This window comes from Cuculus canorus, chromosome 3 (assembly GCF_017976375.1).
Source record: "Cuculus canorus isolate bCucCan1 chromosome 3, bCucCan1.pri, whole genome shotgun sequence".
Classification (NCBI taxonomy): domain Eukaryota; kingdom Metazoa; phylum Chordata; class Aves; order Cuculiformes; family Cuculidae; genus Cuculus; species Cuculus canorus.
The window spans coordinates 61,043,340-61,062,286 of record NC_071403.1 but is presented as its reverse complement, the minus strand read 5'-3'; the positions used below and the strand labels follow the sequence as shown (position 1 = coordinate 61,062,286).

The 18,947-nt window shown below is 43.0% G+C and overlaps 2 protein-coding genes across 2 annotated transcripts; one reads left to right on the top strand and one right to left on the bottom strand.

The window, feature by feature from the left end:
• Positions 1–1,626: 1,626 nt before the first annotated feature.
• On the bottom strand, positions 1,627–9,199 carry SPRTN (SprT-like N-terminal domain). The gene is made up of 5 exons (XM_054062974.1): positions 8,879–9,199; positions 7,532–7,631; positions 6,579–6,707; positions 5,571–5,838; positions 1,627–5,266 (listed from the first exon to the last, which is right to left on the bottom strand). The coding sequence occupies exons 1-5, from the start codon at positions 9,142–9,144 to the stop codon at positions 4,530–4,532; spliced, it is 1,500 nt and encodes a 499-aa protein (XP_053918949.1). The 5' UTR covers positions 9,145–9,199; the 3' UTR covers positions 1,627–4,529.
• Positions 9,200–9,511: 312 nt separating this feature from the next.
• EXOC8 (exocyst complex component 8) lies at positions 9,512–14,116 on the top strand. Its single transcript, XM_009562121.2, has 2 exons — positions 9,512–11,234; positions 11,901–14,116. The coding sequence occupies exons 1-2, from the start codon at positions 9,723–9,725 to the stop codon at positions 12,507–12,509; spliced, it is 2,121 nt and encodes a 706-aa protein (XP_009560416.2). The 5' UTR covers positions 9,512–9,722; the 3' UTR covers positions 12,510–14,116.
• Positions 14,117–18,947: the final 4,831 nt, after the last annotated feature.

Sequence of the window (18,947 nt, the reverse complement as noted above, 5' to 3'; positions counted from 1 at the left end):
ACTGTGTCAGGCAGTAACAATCATATGCTCATGGGGAAATTTAGGTCAGAGGTAACCTCAGGAGGTCACCCGGTCCAACCTTTTAATGGACTTTCAATATAAGGTGGCAAAATGCAACAGCTGATGCCTGGATACTGTGTTCAAGCATGACCAGTTCCAGCAGTGATGAAGCAAAGAGCTGTGATGAAAACTAAAGCAGTCTGTGTCACCTCATCAGTGCTATTAATTGCTCCAACTGATTTAGAAGAGATGTTGACCTGGCTTTTTCTCAAAAACTCAGGGTTTATTCTTTCTTGCTGTTATGCTTCAGTAAAATGTAACTTGCTTTACTTTAAGGGTGTGTAGGGATGCTGTGTGTCTAGAAAATGCAGCAAAACCAAAGGGCACCAGAAGAGCACCCAATAAAAGAAGAAAAATCCTTGCAAGCCATTTATTTACTCTACAGCGCATCTTGCTGCTGCAGCAAGAAAAGTTTGAAGTTCAAACAGTTGCTTTGCATTTCAGGAATTATTAGCTGGTTGTCTAGTTATGACTAAGCCCTCTCTAGCCTTTGATTTTGTAACACGTTACCCACTATCCTTTAGTACTAACACTGGTACAGTGGCAGATAGCGTGGCACAGTGTAAGCCTTTCCGTAGGTTGCTCCAAATGAACAACTTTTAGTTGTTCTCTTGAGAAACATTCCTAGAAAGGAGGATCAGATAACTAATTCCTGCCCAGCCTGAGCAGCACCACCATCCCTGCCTGAGAAGTCTACTTCCACCTAGGCGGAAATAGCCTGCTTATCAGCTTACACATAGGAATTAGCATTGAACTTGCTTTAAGAATACACTTCTCATGTGACATAGATACCCCAAGTGAATACAAATAGTGGTTGGACTACTGGAGGTGGTAAGGCATAGCAGAATGGCACATCATCACTTTTAAGATATGTTATAAAGCAGATTCTTTCTATTAAATACCTTCTTGCAACATACTAATTTATTTTATTAGCCCAGAGAAAAATGTTACTTCAAATTCCTTCAACAGAACTCATCAAGTATTAAGAAAAAATCCTAGATGGTATTTCCCTAAAAAGTAAAGAATACTTGAAAATATTTGACTTTCAAGATTTCTTGCCCAATAACCACTTTCTAGGCAGCTTAAAAGCAGCCTCTCTAATAAAATAGCTAACTAACCCCCATTTAGGTAGTTTAACCTCCAGAAATGCTATCTGAATTGTTCTGAGCGATTCCACTGCAGAATGAGATTGCTTTTGCCTTTAGTTTGCAGAACCATTTGTTGACCTTTCTCATACCTGATTTGTCTCCAAAGTCAAGCATATTAACTTGCTTCTCAGATTTCCAGTCAGGCAACTTATTTTGCAGTTCAGTGAAGTGTGTTTGTTCGAGACTCATTACTGGCTCGTGTTGTTACAGGCGGTATCTAAACTCACTCAGGACAAAGTCAACTGATACAGAAGATGAAATTTGTCACCTTTGACCCAAATTTACCAGAGTATTTTAAAAACATACGGTAGTCACCATTATAATTGTGGGAAGGACACTGTATTAAAAAACAAAATCTCACAGAAACAGCACAGCATTCATAGTAACGTACCCAAAAAAACAAGGCCACGACCTGGTAATAATAGCCTACAATAGGTAGCAACTGCAAAGCCTATCCACTCAGCCCTTTGTCAGCTTTTATAAAAGAGATCTTGGCATCATAATACTTCATTGTACAACCATGCATGGGCAGAGGTGATGTTTTTCCAGAGCTGGTCCATAACTGCTCGATTGTTTTGAAAACAGATCTATTTTAGGACACTTGTATATCTGAGACAGGACTTGCCTACAGCTTAAGTTCCCTCCCCAGCTCCTGACAGGCTACACTACTCACTGAATTCTACAGGCCAATTCCCACATTTGTTTTCTATTTGTTTCCAAACTAAGTTAAGGTAAAAGAAGACATCAAAAAAAAGAAAATGTATTTAATATCCACATTGCTCCCTTCCTGAAGCAATCTTTTACCAGTTGCTGTGGGAAAGACAAGCCAGGAAACTGATGGGAACACGAGTAAGGGTGACATCTCTTAAAAAAAAAGCTTCATGATGTGAAAGACTCTTCCTGATATGAATCTAGTCCTCATCCTAAAAAACATACAACAGTACAAATACATCAGAGTAGCACTGTCCTCATAGATGTCAAGTTTCACTGGGAACACTGACAGATACTGCAGTTTTAAGAAGGAAGTAGGGAAAACTAATATGTCAAACCAAATTTTAAAATCAATATTTGTAAAGTTTTATACAGAAAAGTAACATAAGTGAAACTGTACTAAAAATGTGATGGAGAAGGAAAGAGGGTGATTCCACTTATATTCACTGACACCTGTTTTTACAGGGAAATTTAAGAGGGAAAAGTGTTAATACAGAAAGGATCCATTCAAGCAGATTGTTACTAGATATACAAGTAAGCCAATGGGTGTGTAATGCAAGATGACCACACCTACCACGTGAAACCCAAGCATGTAATGCATATCCCAAGCGCAATTAATTACAGGCTGAGCAGAGAATGGATCGAGAGTAGCCCTGAGAAGGACTTGGGGCTGCTGATGGACAAGAAACTTAACATGAGCCAGCAATGTGTGCTCATAGCCCAGAAAGCCAACTGTACCCTGGGCTGCATCAGGAGTGTAACCAGCAGGGTGAGAGAGGTTATTCTGCCCCTCTGCTCTGCTCTCCTGAGACCTCACCTGGAGCCCTCTGTTCAGTTCTGGAGCACTCAGCACAGGAAGGACATGGACCTGTTGGAGTGAGTCCAGAGAAAGACCACAAAGATCAGAGGACTGGAGCACCTCCCCTACAAGGACAGGCTGAGAGAGCTGGGATTGTTCAGCCTGGAGAAGAGAAGGCTCCAGGGAGACCTTATGGCAAATTTAAAATTCAGTATCAGTTTATTCAGAATATGCAAGAACAATACAAGTTGCATTTAATATCTGTAGTGTCAGTATTTAAAACAATACACCAATGTTTAAAAGAGTAAGGGTATCATTTGCCAAATTCCATTGCACATCAGTTTATTTCCCAATTTCAAAAGGGAGCAGCAAGTGATTCATGATATAAAGGAAAACATACGTGCATCCGAGGCTAATATAGCCAGCTGAAGTTGTAGCAACAATATATGTAACGGCATTTTTTTTTCCAATAAAAATATTTCTAATCAGTTTTACAAGTAAGGAATCAAGCTGTTAACTGTTTAACCACTTAAATTCTCTCAGTGCAGCAAGAGAACTGTTAACATATCAGAAAGTTTATATGGCAAATTTATATAGAAAACATGTTTAGCATTCACAACTTTTCAAAGCACAATGGTTTTAGTACCTGACTGGCTTGTTGAATACAAACTACCAAGCTGGTGGGCTTCCAGAAGAAGCAAAACAAAGGCTGTCAGCTAATGCCAATTTAATGCTACTTCGGTGTGTAAAGCACTATAAGTTGAACTGAAAACTGTAAAACCATGAAGGCTTTTGTTATACGGCCAGGAACAGTCTTTAGCAGCATTATTACCAATATTCTTCATCCAGATAATGCCTATATCCTAAGCAGTAGGGAAGTTTAAACACAGAGTTTGTGCAAGTCATCAGAAAAAGCGAGTGGAGAGTCTAGCTGGGATCCTGGACCAAAAGGACACATAAGACAGACATTCATTAACTTCCATTTGCCCACTCCAACTTTTAATAGCATAGGTAACTTTTAAAACCCTCTTGAAAACAAAATCCTCAAACCAATTGTTTTTTAATGAAGTCCTTAATTGTAGGGCCTTCTCATGTACCACACTGACTTCTGCTTGATTTCCTAGCTTCTTCATTGCCCTTCTGGATTTCCTCTTTTCCTGCTACAATTCACCCATTAAACCTAAAGGTTTAACCTCCGTGCTACACTGTTGATGCCCGTGCCTCTCCCATCTTTAACAAAACCCCATATTCGAGATTCTTACTCTCATCTATCCTTTCAAAAAGCATGACCTAAGAGTGTAACTGTGGCTTATGCGAAGTATTTACTATTCTAAAAATATGTGCCATTTAAAACCAGAAAAACTATTACCTGTTATAGGTGGTTAACTTTAAGAGTGGCCAAAAATACTTCAAAAAAAAAAATACCACAAAGGGGGCTTAAGAACAAAGATAAATTAGGAGGATGAAAAAAATATTAATTTTAAAAACTGCCCTGAAAACACACAGTTCAGCGAGTATCCGCCTCCTCTTTTATTACCCAAACTCTGCAGGAAGAACGCCGGCCCAAACATCCACCTACTAAAACATGAGCACTAGATTCCTTCAAGTGTTAAGTAGCAGCTAGCTTCCTAGTCAGTGCTGATGAGCAGCTCCGCAAAACTTGTTATTCAGCATGCTGACAGCAGTTTAAATTCCAGTTCAGAACAGGCACACAAGGAAGTAACCACAGCTAAGCAAACCCTGAGCAAAGTAGTTTTCAAGCAACACTTTCAGCCCTGGTTTACCTGGTTGAGACAGCTTTCTGAAAGGTTTTATGCAAGACAAGAATCAAGGTGTTCATTTATTTTTGACTCCAAAACCTCAGTCTGGCAAACAGGGCAACTGACTTTTTTATCCTGCCTAACAGCAGTGCTGGAACTTGCAGACGACACTGCAGATTCAGCTTTGGTTTTCATAGGTGTATTTATACTTGAAGTGACATCAGTACTCCCTTTTTTAATGAAATAGTTTTCAAAGGCAGTTTTGTCTTCCATTTTTGGCCATTGCTGAAGTGTGTTAGTACACTCAGAGCTTTTTTTCTCAGAGGCAACCCGAGCTGCTGTTGTCTGTTCAAAACATACTTGTTTTGGTGGCGTGTTATAAAGCGGTGAAACTCTCTTGCCATTCGCAGAACCTTGCTTTGACTCTTCTTCCGTAACACGAGCAATTTTAACTGGTGATCCACTAACATTCTTGTAAGCTTTTGTATTAGCAACAGAGAGTTTAGGGAACTCGCGCTTTGAAGCCAAGTTGATTTTCTTACTGGCATCATCAGTATAAAGGGGAAAGAACATGCCGCTACGGGGTGATTTTTCAAATTTTATCTCATTTTTAGGGATTGGTATTGTCTTTACTGCTGAACGATGCTGTGAACCAGGTGTTTCACTGTTTCTAACACCGCTGCTGGAATTTGTGCTTTTTCCTGAGGGTCCACTATCTCCTTCTCCAAGCCTATATCCCATTCCACTAAATGGTATCAAGTTTTGCGTATCGTGTATTTGTGTCTTGCCTGCAAAATAAGAAGAGAAAAAAGTAAGAAAAGGTAGTAACTTTTCCACATATAAAATCATGGGCTTAGTATTTCATGTGCTCCGCCCAAAAGATCTGCTGCTTGAAAACAACGTAACAAATTAAACCTCTTGCAAACAATTAAATTGAGAAAGAGCCTAGAAATGCAAAAATAAAATGGGCCATGTTCTTTGCTACATAACAGTAATACCTAAACAGTCATGTAGTGGTTGATCTGTATTTTGTTCAAGGGACTGTTTGGAGAAAAACAGCTTGGAAAAGATAAAAAGAGTTATTTTAAATACCTTTGTTAGTTGACTTGGAATTCAGAAGTTTTGCTGGCTGAGTCTTCTCCTTGGATTTCTCAGAGAATTTCTCTGGCTCCTTAACTTTTGTGAATGTACCACCACACTTCTCTTGATGCTCAGCCCACCAAAAGTCTCGTGCAGAGGGTGCTCTATTCATTGAACGTTTCACATAGCCAAAGTAAGGTTTTCTATATTGACAGGGGCCACTACATCGCCACCAGTGCTGGCGGTACGAATCCACCTCATCATGGAAAGAATGATAGATCTAGGGTTTTTTTAAAAACAAACAAACAAACAAAAAGCAGTCATTCAGAAAGTTTCTAATTTTATATCACTAGCTCTATAATATTTTTTAAAAATATATTACCATTTCATTCATTCCACTACTGGTGTGGTTTTTGCATTACCAGTTAAAAAAGCTGAACCCAGGTAAAGTTTGACCAACATTTAGCTACCATTAAACAAAGCCTTAAAAAAAAGACAGGATGTGTGGAAATACTGCTATCTTGCTTGAACTGCAATAACATCACTTTGAAGATCTATCTACAATTTCATACTAAATCACATACTGTTTAGAATACATTGTAAACAACACCAGTATTGTATTCTCCCTCCAGCTATTACCTTAATTGATTTTATTAGACACGTGAATTTTAAATATCATGAACCAATGAGCCTTTACTGTTATAAATCTTCAATAAGACAGACTGCTTTTCCCCAAATATTATTCTGAACACGGAGCTATTCTGTCCCTGTTAGCGTTAAATTTTTTCAAGTTCAAAACAAAAGTTTAAAGAAAAATAAGTATATGACTAACAACTTGCCACGTCTTCCTCCACAAAATAACTATGGAATTGGCACATACTGGGATGCAAATCTGTATTGGGGCAAACTGTGGTGTGTCTAACAAAGAACAAGTTTATTACTCATACCACGGCAGGCATACTGAAAAAACAAATAAGGAAAAAATCATCTATTAAATTGTGTTCAGTGGATTACACTTACTGTGACATTGGCTCCAGTCAAACGATTAATGCGACGCATATGTTTGCAGAACTCTGGTCCATGAGATTCACGATCTTTGTCATTATTAGTAACAAAAAGCAGGGCATGGATCATTTCATGCAACAGTGTCTGAAACAACACAAAACATCAGCTATTTAATGAAAAGCATTACACATTTTCAAAATTAAGCTGGACTTACTTTACTCCTTTACATTATCTTGGTACTGATATTATTTTCATGCATTCACACCTTCAGTCAGGGTTGTAAAAATGTAATAATTGTTCCATCTGTCTAATCAAATTACTCCTATTCCCACAATGCCAAAACATGCTGGAGAATCTTACTATAGTAAGTGACATTCCAAACAGGAGAAATAATCCTCAAACTTAAGTCAACTCTTTAAAGAGGTCATGCCCTCTACAACCAAAGAAAGAAACAGTTCTGAGAAGGTTGAAACTCTGCAGCATTCCTGTTCATTAAGCAAATCTGAATGTCAAGCTGATGCGGAGAAGCAGCCCTGACAGAGGCACAAGAAGCAACACAAAGTTAGGTTTACAGTCATATTCTATATCTTTATTTTCTCCTGTTGGCCTTTTGGCCTAAAGATGAAACTACAGCCACCTTCTGTTCGTGTCTTCAGTCCAATTTTTTAATATTAGAGGATAATTCAAGAGTAAAAAAAAAACTTGGTTTTTTTTTTCCTTTATAAACTCAAGTAAAATAAAAAAAGTGACTTTAGGTTCCTACTTTGGTTTGCTCATTTAGAAATATAAAACTGAAATATTACCATCATGTTGCTCACTTAATCAACACAAACGTAGCAATAACACTATTTTATGATCTAGAAGTCACTGTAAATAAGAATTCCACTACAAAATGTGAAATTTGTGTACGGGGTCACGGGGAGGCACAACACATTTCATGTGCAAATTTATGAGTAATCTTCAACTACCTCAACGAGATCCTTCCTTGGTCTTAACTTTAGCAGTGGCTCACTTAGACGAATGGAACACATTCCACCTTTTCCTTCATATTTACACACTCCAGCACAACTGAAAGAAACACAGAAAGAAAATATGAAAAGCTCCTTGATTCTGTAGTACATGAAGAAAATTGAGAATTGGAGTTAAAATGCTGGCTCCTTCCAACACAGGCTAGGTAACTCAGAACATGAAAAAATGCTTTTAATAGTTACTTGGAAAATCTCAGTATCGTGAATCAAGATGGAAAAACCCCAAATCCCATGTTCCTTAGAATAAACTGAGAGTAAAGTAGCAAAAGTGAAATGATAATTTATTAGATCTCTTGCAATCACTTAATTCAAAGCTAGCTATTAAAATCACAATGGACTGTTGCAAAAGCAGAGGCTGGAGATTCAGTTTCCAACTGCTTGTTTCTGTATTTTCATCCCTCCTCCTCCCCCCTGTAACTTTTCACTCTTACCAAACTTTTATGTACCATCACTTAAGCACAGTAATCCAGCAGAAAACACTTTCTTTTTTTTTGTTTGTTATTGAGTAAGTCCTTTACAAGTTTAGCATCCAAGTACTTTCAAGTGTCTAAAGTATCGCAACTAGCAAACTACAGGAGAGGGCAGGACTCCAGCAGCCCATGGTTACCTCAGCTGATATACTGCAGAACTGCAGCCTGCACTTCAAAGATTCTTCTTTTTTAATTCCATATTTTTAGTAATTTCCCTTCCTAGCCTACCCTGTCTTCTTAGTATACTATAATAATTTCATACTTGCCTTTCTGTCACGCTGTAAAACTATCAGAAAGATTGAGAATGTGAAAAATAACAGCAATAAAGCACCTTCTTGTATTACTATACAGGCTTTAAGACCAAGTTATTTATCACACTTTTTGTCTGCACTATGGGAAAAGCCATTTATGGCTGCCAAATAAAGGGCAAAATAGACATCGCCAGTGACCGACCCACACTGTGGGGCATAACCTGTGTTAGAAAAGCAGGACCCTCAAGTATTATCCATAAGGGAAGCTGTGGCACTAGCACATCGCGTCTACGAGGCCACAGGCAGGTGACAAATCATAGAAACACTAGGTTGAAAAAGACCTCTTAGATCATCGAGTCCAACCATTCCTATCCGCCACTAAACCACGTCGCTGAGGAAACGACAGCTTTCCCTCCCCTCCCCGGAGCGAGGCGCTGGGCTGGGGCTCATCTGAGGGCTCCCAGCCCCCTCCCCGAGCCGTGACACACGGCCGGCCCCGCTCGCAGCGCTCGCAGCTCCTCAGACCCGGGGGTGCCCCCACACCCCGGCCTCCCGCGATGCCGTACAGGGTCATGCGCGGGCTCCACGACACCTCCACGGCCGCCAGCCGCCCCCAGAAGAGCGCCTCGTTGAACTGCACGAAGAGCCCGTGCACGTCGGGGCTGGGGTCCAGCAGCTCCCACGCTTCGTCCACCACCGACAGCGGGCGGAGAGGCGAGGGATCGGGCGAGGCCTCGGGACACGCCGCCGCCTCTTTATCTTCCGCTTCCCACAGCTCCTGGAGCTGCAAGGCCAGCACAAAGTCGCCCTCCTCCTCCTCCCCCTTCATCATCCCCTCTCAGCCTCCGCTACCGCGCGCCAACCACGTAGCGCACGCGCACTGAGCCGCGAACGCAGCCGCAGCACCGCCTCCCTCCTATTACGCATGCGCCGAACGCCTTCTAAGCCCCGCCCCCCTCCTGCCCAGCACTACCCCGGGCGGTTGGTCTATGGCGCGGCTAGAGAGACGGGGCTGTACGCAGGTGCAGCGCCTGTACCGCTGTACGCAGGCGGCGTACACCTCCTTCTGCGCAAGTGCCGTACGTTCCGCTGTGCGCAGCGCCCTCCCCCCTGTACACAGGCGGCATACGCCCCGCTGTACGTAAGTGCAGCGGCCTTCCCCCTGTGCGCAGGCGCAACGCCCTAACCCCGTACGCAGGCGGCGTAAGTCCCGCTGTGCGCAGGTGCAGCGTCCTTCGCGCTGTACGTAGGTGCCGTACGTCCCGCTGTACGTAAGTGCAGCGCCTTTCCCCCTCTCCGTAGGCGGCGTACGTCTCGCTGTGCGCAGGCGTAGTGGCCGTGTCCCAGGCGGCGGCAGCGGGGCGGGCACCGGGCAGGCAGAGCGGGGCGGACGGGGGCGCGGCCGCGGCGATGGCGCTGGCGCTGGGCGAAGGCGGTGGGAGCCGGCTGCGGCGGCAGCTGGAGTCGGGGGGCTTCGCGGCGGGCGAGTACGTGAAGCAGCTGTCGCAGCAGTCGGACGGTGACCGGGACCTGCAGGAGCACCGGCAGCGCATCCAGGCGCTGAGCGAGGAGACGGCGCAGAGCCTGAAGCGCAACGTGTACCAGAACTACCGTCAGTTTATCGAGACGGCGCGGGAGATCAGCTACCTGGAGAGCGAGATGTACCAGCTCAGCCACATCCTCACCGAGCAGAAGGGTATCATGGAGGCTGTCACCCAGGCCTTGCTCCTCCAGGCTGACCGCGACGACCCCGCGCTGGGCGCCCGCCGCGCCGCCGCCGCCGACCCCTTCCTGTCCCTGTCAGCCAAAGAGGCGGCCGCCAGCGAGGAAGGGCGGCAGCGCACCCTCACCACCCTCCTGGAGAAGGTGGAGGGCTGCCGCGACCTCCTGCCTGAGAGCCCCGGCAAGTACCTGGTGTACAACGGGGACCTGGTGGAGTACGACGCCGACCACATGGCGCAGATCCAGAGGGTGCACGCCTTCCTCATGAATGACTGCCTGCTCATCGCCACCGCCTTGCCCAACCGCCGTGGAGCCTATCGCTACGATGCCCTCTACCCCCTGGACGGGCTGGCCGTGGTCAATGTCAAGGACAACCCACCCATGAAGGACATGTTCAAGCTGCTCATGTTCCCCGAGAGCCGTATCTTCCAGGCTGAGAACGCCAAGATCAAAAAGGAGTGGCTGGAGGTGCTGGAGGAGACCAAGCGCAACAGGGTCCTCAGTGAGAAGCGACGCCTGGAGCAGGAGGCCCTGCCTCGGCCTACCCCGACACCCTCTGAATCCACCAACCCCTTCGAGGAGGAAGAGGAGGAGGAAGAGCCCTCTGCTGAGGAGGAGGTGGTCGACCTCTCACTTGAGTGGATCCAGGAGCTGCCTGAGGACCTGGATGTCTGCATCGCTCAGCGAGACTTTGAGGGGGCGGTGGACCTGTTGGACAAACTCAACGAGTACCTGGGGGACAAGCCTGTGAGCCAGCCCGTGAAGGAACTGCGGGCCAAGGTGGATGAGAGGGTTCGGCAGCTTACGGATGTGCTGGTGTTTGAGCTGTCTCCAGACCGTTCGCTGCGGGGAGGGCCACGGGCCACCCGCCGAGCTGTGTCCCAGCTCATTCGCTTGGGCCAGTCCACCAAGGCGTGTGAGCTGTTCTTGAAGAACCGAGCCGCTGCTGTGCAGACAGCCATCCGACAGCTGCGCATCGAGGGTGCCACACTACTCTACATCCATAAGCTCTGCCATGTCTTCTTCACCAGTCTTCTAGAGACGGCGAGAGAGTTTGAGACTGACTTTGCTGGCAACAGTGGCTGCTACTCAGCCTTCGTAGTCTGGGCCCGCTCTTCTATGAAGATGTTTGTAGATGCCTTCAGTAAGCAAGTATTTGATAGTAAAGAAAGCTTGTCAACTGCGGCGGAATGTGTCAAGGTAAGAGGGTCCAAAGAGGGTGGTATGACTTGATAGCCAAAACAAAGGCTGTAAAGCCTGTAAATCCTCTTTTCTTATCCTAGTTTAATTGTTGAATGGGCCTCCAGGGAGATTTTCTGCACATTAATATTCATTTGGGGTTTGATTGGAGTTTTTTAACAGAGGAAACAGGTTTTTAGTTTAAAGGACGAAAGTATTAGGACAAAAATGGACAGCAAGAAAAACCCTGCCTTTATTTATGAAAGCAAAATACGTTGATTCTTATTTTGCCCTTAACCAGTAAGAGGTCCTACAGTTTGCGTAAACTTCATCTGATTGATGTGTATTTCAAGACTTTTTGTTTTCCAAGTCTGTCCTGGACAACATTTCCATAATTTTTTCCAAGTCTTAACTTTCTTAGGCTATGGTGTCTTTTAGGTGCTGATAGGAAAAATAAGAGTGGGAGAGAGGCTTCTAGTGTGATTGTTCAGAGTATTTTTTTACAGACAGAGTTTACCTTTCAGTTATTAATTTCTCATTCATAAGCAATTTCTTAAAGTAGGAGAAATAAACAAAGTATGATTAATGCTTCTTTGTTTTCTGAGAATCATAAATTTTGTAAATGTTTAAGCTATAAAGTTGTAAAAGGGTCCTGGTAACACCCTTTGCTTTTCCCTTATACTCAAGGTAGCTAAAGAGCACTGCAAGCAGCTTAGTGAGATTGGACTGGATCTCACCTTCATCATCCATGCCCTTCTGGTAAAGGATATCAAAGGTGCTTTACAGAGCTACAAGGATATCATCATCGAGGCCACCAAACACCGCAACTCTGAGGAAATGTGGAGAAGGATGAACCTAATGACTCCAGAGGCACTGGGAAAACTCAGGGAGGAAATGAGGAGCTGCGGGGTGGGCAATTTTGACCAATATACAGGGGATGACTGCTGGGTCAACCTTAGCTATACTGTAGTAGCTTTCACTAAGCAGACAATGGCCTTCTTGGAGGAAGCGTTAAAGCTTTACTTTCCAGAGCTACATATGGTTCTTCTGGAGAGTCTCGTGGAAATCATCCTGGTGGCTGTCCAGCATGTTGATTACAGTTTACGGTGTGAACAGGAGCCTGAGAAAAAAGCATTCATTAGGCAGAATGCATCCTTCCTGTATGAAACTGTCCTTCCTGTTGTGGAAAAAAGATTTGAGGAAGGAGTTGGAAAGCCAGCCAAGCAGCTACAGGATCTGAGAAATGCTTCAAGATTGATGCGTGTTAATCCGGAAAGTACCACCTCTGTGGTGTGAAGTGACCTCACTGTTATTATGAACAGAGTATGAAAGCACTTACTGAAAATGTTGTCCATTGACTATATGAACTAAATGATTTTTTTGAGTCCCTGAAAAATACAGAAGTCTAACTGCTGCACTCCAGAAGCTGAAGACTGCAAGGATGCAATGCCATTCTTGGTGGACAGGGGGTAGCGGAGCGAGGAAAAAGGTTGAGGTCACAGCATATCCGATATAAGAGTGGGTTATGTAGTGTTTGTGACTTGGGAAATACTATAATATACCATTTTTGGCAAAATGTTTGTGGAAGTCTTAAATATATGTACACCATGTGGCAGGAAAAAATCAGTTCTCATCATGTCACTGTAAGAATTCTTTTTTAAGGCAGCATTCTGGTAGAAGAAGGAGTGCTGGAACACTCCCAGGGTGTGCTATTCAGTGAGGCACATCCACCATCCAGGTGTGACTCAGCGCTGCAGATAAACAGCATGAATTTGCACAGACTGATTTGTTTGTAGCAGTGCAGACTCTTCAGTTTCTCCAGCTTTCAAATTCTCTTCATTCATTTCAGAGGCAGACCTAAATAAAAAAAAGGGTTTTTTTACAGGCTTTTTGTGTTTGTGTGAAGAGGCTGCTTCTATTTCATAAGCTGTCCTGTGGGTTTTAATTACAGCTCTCTGAAAACAAACCTGCTGCTGTCAGAAACATTTGTTCCTTTCAGAGAAGTGAGAATAACTCTTCCCTTCCCCTTTGTGTTGCCCTTCCTTGTTTTCTCATGGGCTTCATTGGGGTCAAATCTGTTTGATGAAGTGTGTACTTTTGCTTGAGGTGCTGTCATAAATGCATTATGGAGCATTACCTACTGGAAGAAAACACAGTGAAGAGGCATAAATGCTTTTGATTTGTGCAGGGCAGAGGGACAGTCTGAAGGCACTGTTTCTTTTGCAGGAAACAGAATGCTAATTTTGCTGTACAGAAGCAGCACAGAATGAAGAGAGTGGGTTTGAGGCTTCCCGTAAACAATGTGATCTTCAAAATACACTCTCTTTCCTGTGAATATTAGTATCATTTACTGTAGCATGGCAATAACCAAGAAGAACTATCTTTTTTGCAGAAAACACAAGGACTGTATTTGGTTGGGAACCCTATAATGTAGATGGAGGAAGTTTAGGCAAATGCTTGTATGTTTGGATTGAATGGTGTTGGCTATCTCGTTCAGTGTGTGCCTCTGAAAATAAAATAAGCCAAGTCTTGTGTAAAGGTTGGCTGCAAACAGTTGTTAGCATCATCTTCTACACTGTGTACACTTCTTCCCCTTTAGTGCAGATTTTCTTAGTTATGAGAAAACCATGTTACAGCTAAGTAACCTTTTATTAGATTCTTAATAAGGCTTGCAAGCTGGAAGAATAATTGAGTATCCCATTCCTCTTGCACTTTCACATGAAAGCTTTAGCAATTTGTATCATGGTAGTGAATGCCTCCTGACTTCCTGAACAAACAAAAGATATCGCTAGTAAAACATTCTGCATAATTGCTTACACTGGAGCTTCTTCATTTCTCTCTGTTTTCACAGTGCTGGTTCAATGCTGTTTTCACTTTTGTGCCTGGTTTTCCTTCTCTTGTTCTTTGGAACATCACATTTTGCAAAGTGTCCTACTGTCTCTGCTCACTTGCTTTCTCCAGCGTTCGGGCCTTTTGCTAGCAAATCACAGAAACAAAAATGTACAAAAATGGTTTTAAAAAGTAACTTAATTCTCTTAGCTAAAACTGATTCAAAACCATTGAAATAATTATAGTTTTATTTCAAGGTGCAGGGACAGTTAGAACTTGTGTGAACATGTTATGTCCAAGAGAGGGCCACACAGATGTTATTTTCCTAGCAAACTATTTTTAATACCAGAACCTAGGAAAGTATGTTGAAGTAATATATTCTCTGTCATTTGTTTAAAGTGGGCAAAGATTGCAACCTGGCCTTACTTAATCTGGAAAATACTTTCAAGTGGATTATAAGTGAGAGCTCTGAACGATGACAGGTGTTTTGGAGGAGAGGGAGAAGGGAGGGCTTGTTTTCTCTGAAGACAGGTATATTTTATTGTTTTCTTTACAGCAGAAGAAAGCAGGATAAATACAGATGAGCCTTTTTTTTTATTTTTTTTTTTTGGTCTGTGCAAGAAAAGGGTAAACTCTAGAGTTGCAGCTTAAGACTCTTAATTATTGTGATATGTGAGGATTTTATGTAAGGAGCTGAACTGTAGTCTCATGATTCCCAGCTCTGGCATAAAATTAGATAGGAGGAGACCCTGTTTGTGCTTCTGTTGCAAGCTAGTGTGGCACATCTTATCCTAATCAGAGGTTGAACTGTAGGATGTAACCCTGCCACGTGCTCTGTTATGCCTCTGTCACTGCTCCCTTCATCAATTTATAGGCACAGAGGCCCTACTGACTTTGTCTCTACTGTCATCCATAGAGTAGTGGGTTTACATGGATGTTGGTTTTAATGGATTGGGGAATTTAGCCTTTTGTTTGGGTGATCAAAAATACCATGATGTGTGTTTATCACAATTGAGATGCGTGCAGACTTGTATGAGCTGCTGTAGTTAGCATTGATATTTTGTGCCTCTATTCAAGTCATAATAAAAGAAAAACGGTAACTTAAGGAAAATGGTGTCAAATTAAACACGGTTTGTGCGTTAATTCAGTTATCAGAACAAGTGAACTTAGGCTGAGAGTCATGCTTTAATAAATCCATAGATGGTAATTTGGAATGGCACTTTTCCTGAGCTGTACTCTTGTGCGGATAGTGGTGTTCAAGTTGCGATTTGCAGTAGCTACTGGGCAATACAATTGCAGCTTTGTTGATTTGGGGAAGAAGTAGTCATTTTTACTTTTTTTTTTTTTTTGAGACAATTGCATATAAAATCTGGTTTCCTTTAGCTACTGTGACACAATCATGATGTGTAAAATGAAGATTTTTTTTTTTTAAGAAAAAATCAGATGAATTTATGTATTAGATTTAATGCAATAACTTTTCTGAACAGTGAGGATCATGTATTAAAACTTTTGGACATACAGCACTGGTGATGTATCTCTGTTTTTATTACATCATCAGAAAGGGGATGTTGGTTCAAAGTTCAAGTCCACTAATAAATTTCCAGTGAAGTCCAAGATCTTCAGGTTGGTCATTTATGAAAGGGATGTAAGAGGCAGCCAGGTGATGAGAGCCAATTGATGTAATTTCCATTACATTCTTACAAAGTCAGTGTGTGGTTTAATACCATGAAATTGGAATAAAATGTTTCTCAGTGAGGAGAGGCTATACTCCAGTTTCATGGGATTTGGGGTAGACGTGTGAGGCCTTATGAACACCATGACAGCATAATGGTGTAGGGTTTGTTACCTTCCAGAGATTATTTTGTCACTGGAATCCCCTCGTACTTGAGTGCTGAATGTGCAATACTGTCCACTTCCTCACTAGGTGGAGCTTTGTCCATTGAAACCTCAGTACGCGGTGACCAAGTACAGGCATTAAATCTGTGCTAGCTCACAGCATGGCTTGGGATGTTTTTGGAGCATGCTGGGGAATGGAGATGTTGCACCAAACAATTCAGACGTTTGGGTAAGCTTTTTCCTCCCTTGATTGTGCTTCTGCATTTTCTCATTCTTGAGCTGTTAATTCTTCATTATTTCTTTTCTTGCTGTGTTTCTATACCATTGGCAAGCATCCTGCACAGGATCTCAACTTGCTACTTTTTCTACAAGTATGATATACCAACATGTGGCTTTTCTGCCTGAGACACACTTGATAGACTGCAGGCCTCTGCTGGGATGTGAAAAGTTTGCTTGTCAGCTCTCTCCTAGGATGTTTAGCTAAATGACTTCTCAAGGACCAGCTTGTGTAACCACTTGTAATTTTGTTTCAGTATTGGACTGAAATTCCAGTGAGCACTCACCCATAATGTAGCTTTGCACTCCAATAATGGACAATAATGCAAAAAGTCTCCACCACTGATCTTCATGACTTACACACTCTACTTTTGCTGCACTACTCTTTCGTATTAATTGGACTGTTCTGCAAACTCCCAGTGCGTTTTCTCTGAAGAAAATCATATCCAGAAAGGGGCTTATATGTCAAAGAGCTTTGTGAGCATAACCTGTAGATGTGTACTTTTCCTCAGACTTTTAAGGGTTGTGATACACATTCAATCCCTGCTAAATCTGAACGGTACTGGAGAAACACTAACAATTGTGGAAAGAACATTTCCTGGTTTTATGCAGTATACCCTTTCTGTGAAAATTGATTTTTGTCCTTTATTTATGCCTCTTGAGTATTTAGGAAGTCTTACCAATACAACTTCAGCAGCTACAACGTGCCCTGTAATACAATTTTCATCTTTAGGGTTACAGGCTAAGCTAGATTTTCTGCTACAGATGTGCTCTGTTAGACACAGCAAAGAGAAAGTACTAGCAAGAGGCCTGGTGGCTGGATCACAGCTGTATTCCTTTTGATGGCCTGAACATCGCAGTTGTCACCCAAGCAGAAGATTATATGGGTGGGTGGAGAAAACTTGCTCCCCAGATTGCTTGAAGAGAGCTGTGATGGCACATGGTTACCAGTGGAGGTCCCACAAGATCTCTGCATTGGTGAGCATCACCTGGGCACAGGGAAAACAGGCATTCACTGGTATTTGCAAGATTTAATTGCATTCAATTTGTTCTCATAGATCAAGACGAGATCTAAAAGCATGTATGAAAGCTGAGATATTAATCTTTTCATGTCATAGCAGGAGCTGGACTCTGAGGCATCGATGAAGATTAGCCAAAATATAATTTGGCCCTGCAGCTGTTGGGAATCTTGTTCAGATGTGTTAATAAGTTAGTATGCGGTTATTGAATGTATTGTATTAGGGAGGTGGACAAGGGAGAAGAGCAGGTACCATTAACTTCACTGCTGCTTGGTAAGTCCTTGGAGATGCTTGGATTAATGATGATTTCAAGTTATTTAAAAAAAAAAAAGAATCACACAGCTCTTCAGCTAGTTGTACCAACACACACCCTTCTTTCTTAGTCCTCCCAGAGAGCTGATCCAGTTAAAATTAAAATTCTAGTAAAGGTGCGAGAGAGTTAGCCAGATCCTTTGTGATATGAGGCATGTGAATTTAAACACCTTCAAACTTCAGCAAAACTGAGATCTGAATTTTATACGCTCCTCAGTCTCACTCTTGGCCAAGGGAAAACTTTGCCTCAAACACTTCCAGGCTTCGGGTTCTCTGGGCTTTGAGTCATTCCCACTGTTTCTAAAATCACAATTCATAGACAACTATTTGTGCCAGTCAAATTTGTTAAGACTAGCGTGCTTGGGTTTTTTTTTTAATTACAGCTTTACAGCACTGCTGCTGCCTGGGGACTCCTGTTGTTCTGTTCGTTTTCAGCAATCCAGACCCAGCTTTCACAATAGGAAGGGGCCCAGCCTCAGCTCCTACAGGATGGCGTTGTCAGAAGAGTACTTGATGCTCTGCAGAGAATCCTTCCTTCCTCAGGATTTGGTTAATTTTCCTCTTAAAATGTGAATCTCTGATAAGCAGCTCCTGTTCTGCTTTTCCCCCCCAGCAACTGGCTGGATTGTTTGTTTTCCCACTCCGCAATGTAACCTCTCCAGCAGAGGTGCCAGACTGGCTTTGTGGAGGAAAGAGGCCAAACCACATGTTAAATTACAGTCTGTGCATCTGTTTTGACATAATTCAGGCCATATACCTCCCTGCCTGTTCTCACTAATGACAACGTACGTGGGGAGGACGGGAATCTGGAGGGTTGTGAGGAGAGCTCTGTAATCTTTGTCCCTCTGACTTCCATCCAACAGGGCACTTAAACACACACTGAATAGCATAGTGTCCCCTCCTGAATTTGAGAGGCCCACTCCTATACGCAAAGTTAATTAGATGTTAAAATGTTCCTCCAACTGGCAAAGAAGCAACAGGGGGGCGATACTAGAGCAACAGCAGCCCATGAGAAAACAAAGCGTGTGTTTCTATGACAGCTTAACTCTACTATGACAAATTGTGGTCCCAAACAAAGTCTTCCCCTTCTTCAGCAGGAGCAAGAGGCTCCATAAATCACAAGCACTGCAACTTTCCAGGAGGCAGCAATAATAGAATTGGACAGGCTAAAATAAAGTTGCTTTGTCTGACCGGGTGCAATACATGGCACTGGGTTAGGGTGGAGGAAATGCCTTTGGGAAAACTATGATGATTAAAGAAGGGTGTGCAGGATGGGCAGCTCAGCTACTGCTCTGGACCCCGCCTGAGCTCCACATCCCTGCACCAGGGACAGCAGTCCCAGCCTCCTGCCACACCACATCCTCCCTCATTTTACCCAAACCCAACACCTCCTGCAGCCAGTATTTCCCTCCACCTGGCCTAAAATAGACCCCCTGCTTCCTGGTGGGGTTAAACCCACCTT

Bases quoted from the DNA above. Each gene is read 5' to 3' on its own strand.
- SPRTN (XM_054062974.1), bottom strand. From the start codon at position 9,144: ATGATGAAGGGGGAGGAGGAGGAGGGCGACTTTGTGCTGGCCTTGCAG. The intron at 7,632-8,878 runs GTACGGCATCGC...TGTTTCTTTCAG, and splicing joins TGGAGCCCGCGCATGACCCT to TTGTGCTGGAGTGTGTAAAT. The intron at 5,839-6,578 runs GTAAGTGTAATC...AAAAAACCCTAG, and splicing joins TGACTGGAGCCAATGTCACA to ATCTATCATTCTTTCCATGA.
- EXOC8 (XM_009562121.2), top strand. From the start codon at position 9,723: ATGGCGCTGGCGCTGGGCGAAGGCGGTGGGAGCCGGCTGCGGCGGCAG. The intron at 11,235-11,900 runs GTAAGAGGGTCC...CTTATACTCAAG, and splicing joins CTGCGGCGGAATGTGTCAAG to GTAGCTAAAGAGCACTGCAA.